Source organism: Solanum verrucosum, unplaced genomic scaffold, assembly GCF_900185275.1.
Source record: "Solanum verrucosum unplaced genomic scaffold, falcon-dt-bn FXZP01000234.1, whole genome shotgun sequence".
Lineage (NCBI taxonomy): Eukaryota > Viridiplantae > Streptophyta > Magnoliopsida > Solanales > Solanaceae > Solanum > Solanum verrucosum.
This window is the reverse complement of record NW_026020440.1, coordinates 1,117,327-1,128,618: the sequence shown is the minus strand read 5'-3', so window position 1 is coordinate 1,128,618 and position 11,292 is coordinate 1,117,327. Positions and strand designations below refer to the sequence as shown.

Genomic DNA, 11,292 nt, shown 5'->3' with positions numbered 1-11,292 from the left:
GTCTTTGTTTATTATGGTCAAATGGCGCATTAATATTCAATATCAAATTCATTGATTCAACTACCACTAAAATATTGTCCAAACAGGAAAGTCTTCTCTAAATAGTGAACATTTATGAGAAAAGTAGATTTTAAGGGAAAAATGTGTTTTACTAGTCAAGGACTCTGATGTTGACCTCGAAATTTACTTTCCAAAAGAAAATGTAAAAAAATAAATTTTACTGTGATTAAATGGTAGCCTTATTTTTATATTTATTTTGATTTAATTTATTTATATGATATCTGTAATCTTAAATACAATATCAAGTGAATATCAATATTTTTGTTTGAATGTCAAATAAGTTGACAATATTTCAACTTCGATGAAAGTCAAGATTTTGTAATGGACGATAATCAAGTGTCATTATTTTATAGAAATGAATAATTTAAGTCAACTTTCTTAGTATATTTTTATCACATGAATATGAAAAATGTTTGGAAAAATAAAGAAAATAAATGTAAATATTTTTCGTGAGACGTGAATATTACGATGCACTTGATCTCAACGTCTTTCGAAAAGAATCTCTATCTTCACAAGATAGTGATAATATTTATATACACTCTAAAGGATAGTGGGTAGGGCTTATCTTTCCCCAGACTACTTTACTCACTGGAAATCATTCCACGTACAGGAACTGTGGAAAAAAAAAAGGGGGCCCGTCCTCGAGAGGACTCAAACTACAACTTATATTTAACTAACCAAAACCACCTCCCCCCATTATTGTTAACGCAATATGTACGGCTTGCGCAAAAAATTCACTATATATTCATAATTATTGGAAGCAATTATAGATATATGACAAGAGCTGTAAATTAGCTTCATTTTGTTCTCCTAGAAAAATCTTTATTACATTAAGTGTAGTGTGTCTTGCTGGGAGTGGAATTAAAGCTAGTAAAAATTCCCCAAACCCACTTAGTGAGATTTCATTTGTAATGTTATTGTTGTTGAGACGTCAATATTTTGTTATGTTTAAAACAATTCAAATCCATTGCAATAAAAAATTTCCGATCCAATAATAATACTCTTTAGTTGTCCTAGAGACAGATTCCGAATTTAAAATCTATTGGTTCAATTTTAAAATATCATTATACATTCTTATTTCTCACAATGAGCCAAACAACTTAGGAGGCGTGTGTTAATTGGGGATCGGAAACTACCTACAAACGGATGACACGTGCTCGTCTATAATTGGTTGTAGCAGTAGTACTCTGTCCTTTTTCTCTGCAGATAATTTATTAAAATACCCCTAATGTTACTTCATAATATCAATTATGCCACTAGCGATTAAAGTTCGACTTTTCTTGACCAGCAAGTTAGCATGGATGATGTGTTTCATATAGATTTGTTTAGATAAAAAGACTTCACCAAATGATTTTGTACCTTTTGTTTAAAAATAATAATTTCAACTAAACATCATTATACAAAAAAGGTAAAGGGTCAATATGTCCCTAAATTATTCGAAAAGATCTAGATATATCTTTCGTTTAAAGTTTGGCTCACTCATACGCCGTCCAACTTTTCGTCTAAATATACCCTTATAGCGTTAGTTGGCCTGCTGAACATATCCAACTCATTTCCATTTCTTTAAATGTCACATGGAATTGTCATGTCATTTTGACTTTACCACATGACATTTATATGAAAATGGAAAGAGATCAATTATGCCCCTAAAAAATTCACACTCATAAATACCTGATCTGACCCATAAATCAACCCCCCTTTTAAATAAACTACCCGACCCGTTTTCAACAATTTTGTTTAAATTTTTATTTTTAAAAAATAAATTACTCATTTTCGGGATTTGCCGAAAAAAATAAAAATTAATTTTTTTTTGAAAATTTTGAATTTAAGGTTACTATATTTATTTGTGATTTTTTTTGCGTTAATTTTATATTTTTTTTCATATTTTTTATTAATCAATTACTCATTTTCGGGATTTACCAAAAAAATAAATAAAATTTAAAAAAATGTTAAAATTGTTGAATTTAAGTTTACAATCTTTATTTGTGAATTTTTGGCGTTAATTTTATATTTTTTTCATATTTTTTATTAATCAATTACTAATTTTTGGGATTTACCAAAAAAGATAAAATTTTTAAACAAAATTGTTGAAAACGGGTCGGGTAGTTTATTTAAAAGGGGGGTTGATTTATGGGTTGGATTAGGTGTTTATGGGTTCAAATTTTTAGGGGCATAATTGATCCCTTTCCATTTTCATATAAATGTCATGTGGTAAAGTCAAAATGACATGACAATTCTATGTGACATTTAAAGAAATGGAAAATGAGTTGGATCCAGCAGGCCAACTAACGCCCATTAGGGCATATTTAGACGAAAAGTTGGACGACAAGAGCATGAGTGAGCCAAACTTTAAACGGAGGATATATCTAGACATTTTCGAATAGTTTAGGGGCATATTTGACCCTTTACCCTTAAAAAAAAAACTTTTGTTAATGTTTGAAAAGCAAAAAAAAAAAAAAAAAAAAACTTTTTTCTATGATGTTTGAATGAAAAAAGTCACATATTTTTTTTAATAAAAACAAACGTCGCCTAATTTTCATGATCAACAATTTATGTATCACTCTTTTAACTAATAAATTTAACAATACGTTAAAATGATTCAAACAAAACTTCATTTTTATAGTAAGATGTGATTATAAGATGACTATTATATAGAATTTTGATTGCAGGTGAATTATGTTTGCTCTATAAATTTTGCTATGATGTAAGGGAGTGATTAGTACCATTTGATTTCTAATATAAACAAAATAGAACATTCATTATTATTAGAGGATATAATACATTAAATGAGTATGTTTCTTTTTAATCAAAAGTCTCAAATTTAAATATATTTTTTTCTAATAAGGAACATTTTCCTCCGAATAAGTCCTTATATTGTGAAAATTTGAATTAATCGGATTTGTACTTATCAAATGACAGTACTCCCCCCCTCTCTCTTTCTAAGAACCAAAAGGTTTCCTTTTTTCTTAAATATTTCTGAATTGTTAAATGTCATTTCAATGACAAGTTAGAGTTTTTGTCCCACGAATTTTTTTCTTTACTCAAAAGGTAGAGTTCATGCAAGAGAATAATTGGTCCTTTTTTTTTTTTGTGAGTTTTTGTCAATTTAGCATATATGAGTCGGAGTATTGTCACTTAATTAAAACAATATGAATAAATTGATAATTTTCTAATTGAATCAAAATAATAGTCCATTGGCTAGTTGAATTGTTGAATATAATCTTTTTTTCTTAACCTCTTGTGTAAAATATTACATGCACTTTTAAAACACACAAAAAATACACAAATTTTATACTTGGTGATTATTTATAACATTGGTTTTGATATCAATTCCATTAAGCTGCAGGTCTATCGTGAAACCAATCTCTCTGCAATGACGCTCTGAAAACGAATAAAATAGGCAAGCACCTTGGGGCTTAATTAGATCCCAAATTTGAGAGTCCCATTTTTTTTTTTCATAGAAATTTAATTTCTTTTTTAAAAAGGAGATAATGATAAAAAATATATATACTTAAAATCAAGTTTTCTTAAATTTCACAACTCAATTATCACTTATTTACTTTTACAAAATATTTTTTTCTCAATACTCACTGTTATTGTTGTGACAATTTGTAACATGCCAACTCCTTTATACAGTATATATTAGATCAACGAAACTTCTACAGCATAAAGTATGATTAATTAACCTATATTAGACAACTAGTTGTAGCCTTGCAGGACATTAATTTACTAGCTTCATAAGTAGGACAGTATTATTTAATTTTCGTTGCTTAATTAGGTAAAATAAAATTGTTTATCACGTGTATCATTTTCAAAATTTGAACAAACTAGAATAGTAAAACGACAAGAATGTGAAGGACATGACAGTAATTTCAAATCCCAAGGGAAACAAGTGTCGGTTGCTAATTAGTTTATTTTCATGAATTGTTTGAGAAAAAAATGTTATTATTATTATTATTTTTATTGTTATTTTTTAAATTATTATTATTATTTGGATGTTTAGGATTGAACTTATTTCTTAAGTTTTCTGTTTCATTGCTTATTCCTTTTGTTCCTAATTACTTGTCCATTTTTTGAATTGATACACCTATTAAGAAAATTATAATTGATATAATGACTTTATCATTTTACCCCTATTAATTATGAAGCGGATAAATTTAAAACTTAAGAGTTTCAAGAATTTATACATTTTTCAAAGTAATTAATTGAGTGTATAATAGGTAAAAAAATTTGTCCTTCCTTAATTTGTCAAAACGAACAAGTAATTAGCGACAATTAAAAAAGAAAAAGTGAACAAGTAATTATGAATCAAGTGAGTATTTTGTTGATGAGTAATTATTAAAGCATCGTTAATTAAAATAAGGAACAATCTTCACTCACAATTTTTTATTAATCCTTCTAATTTTTCCATTTAAATATTCTCTTTTAAACAAAAGGTAGGAGGAGTAAAATATTCAACAACACAACAGTTTAACTTAGTCACGTAGTATTAACTCAACTTATCGTTACTATATTCTCCATTGAACATAATAAACTCGACACTATGAAAAATATATTAAAACTAACTTTATATATAACTCAATTTATCGTTACTATATCCTCCATTGAACATAATAAATTCAACACTATGAAAAATATATTAAAACTAACTATAGTTAATAATAAAAATAAATTACTTCTTGATTTTTCTAATTTCAAATATCTAGTGTTTGTCTTAAAATATATTTAAGATTGGAAAATTATTTTATATTTTACATCAAATTAATATGTATGGAGGAATTAAATCCTCATCAACAAGGCGAATGAAAGTTCATACAAGCAGAGACTCAATCAACTAAGCTACTAATCGAGATAGAGACAAATAAAATATAGTGATATACTTAATTAATAAGATTATTGAACAAAAAACCGGAAAATCCGAAGCATGCACACTGTACGGACAGCGAAAAAAAAAAAACGAAACCTTAGTGATACCAAAAGACTGTTTCTCTCTATTTCGTTTTTCCACAGTTGGCAATTTTCTCCTTGGTGTGTCGTACCCTTTTTCTCCCATCTCATTGCATACTGTAAGTCACTAAAACACCATTAATATCTTCTTTCTTCTGTACATATATATAATCAACTTTTTATCAGATACTGTCTTATTTTTTTTGTTGGTTTTGATCTTCTGAATATTGTGAAGAAGAAGACCTAAAAGAAAGAGATGGAGCTGTACGGGCCGTCTACAGGGAGTAACGGGTCACAATCCGATCATCAGTCGGAATGGGTTGCGGTGGAGCAAGAAACGGGTCTGGATGGTGCTATTTTTGATTTTTAATAAATTTTGAATTTTGGGTTGTTTTAGTTTTTGTTTTTAAGTTTTCTAGGGTTTTTGATGATTTTTTTTTATTTTTGGGTAATGTAGGATCAATGCAGAAGTTGGGGTTATTTGGAAGGGAGGTTTACCCAGAAAGGCCTGATGTTCCTGATTGTTCGTATTATTTGCGAAATGGGTCATGTGGATATGGACCTAATTGCCGGTTTAACCATCCGAGTGATCGTGATCGGCGCTCTGTAAGTTGTTTATCTTGTTTTAGTTGGGTTTTATGTTAAGCTAATTGCTTTTTTACATTGGCTTGACTAATTTGGATTCATGTGGTGGAAAGTATACTATGAGGGGTTTGGTGGTTCATGTTAAGCTAATTTCATTTTTTAGTGGTTCGACTAATTTGGATTCATGTGGTAGAAAGTAAACTTTGAGGGTTTGGTGGTTCATGTTGAGCTAATTTCTTTTTATACTGGCCTGACTAATTTGGATTCACGCTATGGAAAGTGCACTACCAAGGGTTTGGTCGTTCATGTTAAGCTAATTCCTTTTTTACACTGACCTAACTAATTTGGATTCATGCTGTGGAAAGTACACTATGAGGGGTTTGGTGGTTCATGTTAAGCTAATTTCATTTTTTAGTGGTTCGACTAATTTAGATTCATGTGGTATAAAGTACACTATGAGGGTTTGGTGGTTCATGTTGAGCTAATTTCTTTTTATACTGGTCTGACTAATTTGGATTCACGCTATGAAAAGTGCATTACCGAGGGTTTGGTGGTTCATGTTGAGCTAATTCCTTTTTTACACTGGCCTGACTAATTTGGATTCATGCGGTAGAAAGCACCTATGTTGCTCGGACTCTTTCAAAATATCGACTGGTGCGTGTCGGATCCTCCAAAAATAGTGTATTTTTGAAGGATCCGACACGGGTGTGGCATCATTTTTTGAGAGTCCGAGCAACTTAGGAAAGCACACTTGAGGGGTTTGGTGGTTCCTATTAAGGTAATTCCGTTTTACACTAGCCTTGACTAATCTGGATTCACGTGTTAGAAATGTCCACTACTAGGGGTTTGGTGGTTCATGTTAAGCTATTTCCTTCCTACACTAGCTTGACTAATCTGGTTTCACGTGGTAGAAAGAACACTATGAGTTGTTTGGTGGTTCATGTTAAGCTAGTTCCCTCCTTTCTTGAATATGTATTTGGTATCTATTTTATCTAGGCGAATGTAGGTCTCTACTTTCGTTGGATTTCTTACTTGGAAGTCATAGTTGAGAATGTGTTCTTTCTGACACATGAGGCGGATCCAAAGCTTTTAAGTTGGTGTATGTGGAGTATAAGGCACCTATTATTCCCATGGATGGTGTAGAATTGGACTACTTTCATTTACTCATAGGCAGACCTAGAATTTTGAGTTTATGGGTTCTGAATGCTAAAACACGCATCTTATGTAGTTCTTGGTAAACTATTTATACATATTAATTGGAGCTTTAAATACAATACATAGTTTGAGCCAAGTTATTGGTTCTACTGAACCTGTAGGCGTAGCTCAAGCTCCGTCCCTGCATTTACTTTCTCAATCTTCTGAATATGCTATATTTTCTTGAGAGGGAAAAATGTGAATGTCTACATTCCTTATGCGGCTGAGTGATTTTGTTTTCAGGGTGGTAAGATGCAGTTGGAAGGAGTTGAGTTCCCAGAAAGAACGGGAGAGCCGATCTGCCAGGTACTCTGTTTTCAGTGTTGAAGTTTGATCTTGTTAGTTCTTCTAACATTCAAACTTCAAAGTGTTCAGGTTTTCTGTTTTTGTGAATGTGGTATATCATTTTTAATAGTTTTGATTTCATTGCTGACTTCACAATGTTCACGTGCAGTACTTTTTAAGAACAGGTACCTGTAAATTTGGTGTATCCTGCAAGTTTCACCACCCTAGGAACTTTGGTGGAACCTTGAGCAATATACCACTAAATACTTATGGATATCCATTACGCACGGTAAATGTCTCATGGTTTTATGTGTGTGCATTTGTGTTAACTTTCTGAGTTAGCCATCTAATTTTCAACAACTACAACAGGGGGAAATTGAATGCACCTATTATTTGAAAACGGGGCATTGCAAATTTGGTATAACATGTAAATTCCATCACCCTCAACCTGCTGGTATGTCAGTGCCAGCACCTGCACGTCCATTTTATCCGACAGTGCAGTCTCTTCCTGCTCCTCCCGAGGAATGTAACAGTGCATTAACTGGTCTTAGAGTAGCAAGGCCTCCGATTTTACCTGGTTCATATGTACCTAGTGCTTATGGTCCAGTGTTGCTTCATCCAGGAGTGGTTACCATTCAGAACTGGAGTCCTTACTCAGTAATATAAAGATTCTCTCTATCAACCTTCTACAATGATGTGTAATCTCTTTTTCTATACAGTGATTAATTTACTTTTGCAGGGACCAGTAAGTCCTGCACTATCTCCTGGTGTTCATCCCTCTGCTGGGCTGACATCTGTCTATGGGATGTCACCACTAGCATCTTCTCCACATGCTTTTGCAGGGCCTTACTCGCCATTACCCCTTGCTGCTAGCCCTTCAAGCAAAACACAGAAGGAAAAGAGTTTTCCAGAGAGACCTGGTCAATCCATATGTCAATACTACTTGAAAACTGGGGACTGTAAATTTGGATCATCTTGTAAGTTTCACCATCCACCTGACTGGATTGCATCAAAGACAAACTGTGCTATCAGCCCCATAGGCCTTCCTTTGCGTCCGGTATGATAATGTTTCTTCTTTCTCCATTTTTGTTTGATTTGACATGATGATTTATTATCTAATCTGGGTAAAAACTTGTACACTGTTATTTCTAAGTTTTCATGTCCTGGCGTCATTCTGCTCTTGAGCTGCCACTAGATTTTTGTGTCTGGAATGTTTTGTCTACATTCAGTTCTGACGCTTCATAGTATTGATCTTTATGTTGTGGTTTTCCTTTGAGGATTTTTGTCAATTGCATGCTAATGTGTCATTAATAGTAACATATGCTGGACTTTGAGGTTCATTACTCATGGATCTGACCAGAAGTTGATGATACAAGAAAGAGGGGAGAAATGTACAGGAAGATGATTGTTTTATGATTGCTGTCTTGCTTAAATCTGGTGCTGACTTGTTATAAATTTGTGTTTTACGAAGCTGCATTAGCTGTCTCCTTTTCCTTTTCTGATAACTGAGAAAAATTTTAAGGGTCCAATGGAGTATGTTTTGAAACTTGGTGGATAATGGACCTACCTCTCTAGCCATCTCAACTTAAATGCCAGGTTTTTTTCTGCAACATAGTTTGAACATGTGACGTGCACCTAACCCATACATCACACAAAGTTGCATTACCTGTCTGCTGCCTTCATTTTGATCATTGCTTGTTCAAGATTATATCTTCATTGTTAAAACTCAATAGCATGAATTAGTGTTCAGATTTTTGTATATTTATTGAATTGCTATAACATTCTCTCCTTATAAATTTCTGATGCAATGGTGTCTTTGAAGAGGAGGATCTCCTAGTCTAGTTCCTTTTAACTGTTTAAAAGTCCCATGTAGTTCTCTAGAGACTTCCTTTAACTTAAGTGAAGTGTTTGTGTTACCCCATTACGATATGAGTTAACCAGGGTTCGCCATGAGATTGTCATGTTTATTCATGACCCGTTCTTGTTCTATTGTATGATGTCATACAAAAATGTCTCTATTCAACAGGAAGAAAATCAACGGATGTGTAATATGCTCTGCATCAACCAGGGAATTGTAGGTTTGTTGTGTTGTTATTGGTTTTACTTGTTAGCAATTGGCAGCACACGTTCTGTGAGTTCAGTTCTTCCCTAGCCTCCCCGGATTTGAACAAAGAAAAAATTGACCTAATAGTTACATCCATTAAGGGAATTCTAAGTTAGTCGATGATGGTTTTTTCTTTTATTGAGTTAAATTTAATGAACTTAACTGTGTGCATTTGGACTTGCATTTTCCAAGCTCTTTCTACAATTAGAGAGTGATGAATGTTCGCCTCTATTTGGTCTTAAAGAAAATGATGAATCTAAGCATTTTGTTGCCAATGCACAGATGCATGTATGTCGTTACCTCCTGTGATGGTTGCTTCTATAAATATGCTGCTATTAAGACCTACAGGCATGGATGCTTTGTTTATTTGAGCAATTTCTTTTGTGCACAGTAGGTAATAATTGTTAAGTACGGAAGGTAATGATCTCTTTATTCCTTTCTTCATAGCATGCTTTTCCTAGTCATTTTTGGAACTATTTATTGAACTGGGAGAGATTTAGCGGCTTGTGTTCTCAACTACCATCATTATAATCACACACATATGGAATTACTCATGCTCAACTGCAACAGTTGAGTTTTCATGATAACATTTTGCGTATTTCAAGGAGAGGGAGTCGGCTGAATGCTACTGTGTCTTTACCCACGTAAAAAGTACTGTAATGGTTTATATAGTTTCGTGCTTGTCTGGAAATGATGCTGTTTGAAAGTATTGCTTCCTGTTACGTCTTTGTGTTTGAGCGTTCCTCTGATGTACATTTTTAAAGCACAGGGGGTGCAGCCTTGTTCCTTTTATCTACTGAAAGGATTCTGCAAGTTTGGCAGCGCTTGTAAATTTGATCATCCTATGGGAACAGTACAATATAGTTCATCAGCTTCTTCTCTTCCTGATTTACAAGTTGCTCCCTACATGCTGCGATCTTCCTTCACGTTGGCTCCCATGTTGCTGCCAGAGTTGCAGGCTGGATTTGTTACAGGGTCAAAAGTGGACGTCTCTTTATCTAGAGCACCTTCTTCAATGAAAGTACAATTGGTACAGTTAACCTAATACTTCCTTCGTCTGGGACTTTCGATCACCAATATGCAGTTGTCAAGTAAGGGAAGTTCACCATTGAATTTGAAGTAAACTCGGAGCACTATGTATTATCTGCTACTTTGTCTGTTATACTATAATGTTTACTCAAAGTCGGGAGTTGAAGTTTTCTTTTGTTACCCCACTGCTTGGCATGAAGATTACATTGGTTGAGAAGACAAAAATCTGTCTTGTGAAGTAATAAGACATACTTCTTTTTGAAATTTCTTATCATCACGAAACTGCAAGATTTATATGTTTGTGTTTGCTAGGACCCCACCCCCGGATTTTGAAGTTGTTATTCTTTTTGAGTTTCACCCTTGTTGACTATGACAACAGTCGTTATGTTCTGCTCTCTCGTGACCCCTACTTAAATCCAAACAAATAAAAGGCGCCCCTACTGAAGATAATTCGCCAAACTATAATTGATTGACTGGCTCTTTTCGAAGTGCCAGTCTGGTACATTATGAAATGAACCCAATGCTGGGACCTTGCAAGTTATGGCCAATATAGAAGAGCCTTAAGCTGAATTCCATCGACATGTGTTAGAAGGGATTAGCTAGTGCCTTTCCTTGCGAGCACAGTTGACATTTATGTTAGTGTTATACAAATTTTTTCTCTAGAAAGCCATCTACATCCACCCAAAACTCAAGCAAGATCATATCTAACGACTTAGAAATGGCCAACATGAGTGTTGCAGACAAATGCTAGTCAATCTATTGGATCAAGTTAATAAGAACAGTATCATAAGGTAGAGGAGAATCAACGATAAGATGAGCTAAATTTACTCTTTTTTTTAATCGACGAGCAATTGATGGAATGAGTAATGGGGCTGGGATTATAGCTTAGAGATGAATCCATCAACAGTCACCAGGGCTGGAAATGCCAAAAAAGTTCTTAACAAAGAAGACTTTGAAGGCTTTTAGTACCACATAGCTATGGCCTATGAAGCTCTCGTGCACACTAAACTTCTACGTTTAATAGGATGAAGAAGTCCAATTGAAGCCACTTTGAGTGATAGCCAGGGTCGGATCTACAATATAACATG

The 11,292-nt window shown here is 33.4% G+C and overlaps 1 protein-coding gene across 2 annotated transcripts; it reads left to right on the top strand.

The window, feature by feature from the left end:
* Window positions 1–5,263: 5,263 nt before the first annotated feature.
* LOC125808271 (zinc finger CCCH domain-containing protein 32-like) lies at window positions 5,264–10,478 on the top strand. 2 transcript variants are annotated; one of them, XM_049487990.1, is made up of 7 exons: window positions 5,264–5,348; window positions 5,465–5,613; window positions 7,030–7,092; window positions 7,241–7,360; window positions 7,441–7,728; window positions 7,811–8,128; window positions 9,945–10,478. In XM_049487990.1, exons 1-7 carry the CDS (start codon window positions 5,264–5,266, stop codon window positions 10,218–10,220), a joined length of 1,299 nt encoding a protein of 432 aa, XP_049343947.1. In that variant the 3' UTR covers window positions 10,221–10,478. The 2 variants fall into 2 exon arrangements, with proteins under 2 accessions (XP_049343947.1, XP_049343946.1); XM_049487989.1 differs by having other exon boundaries at window positions 5,264–5,357.
* Window positions 10,479–11,292: the final 814 nt, after the last annotated feature.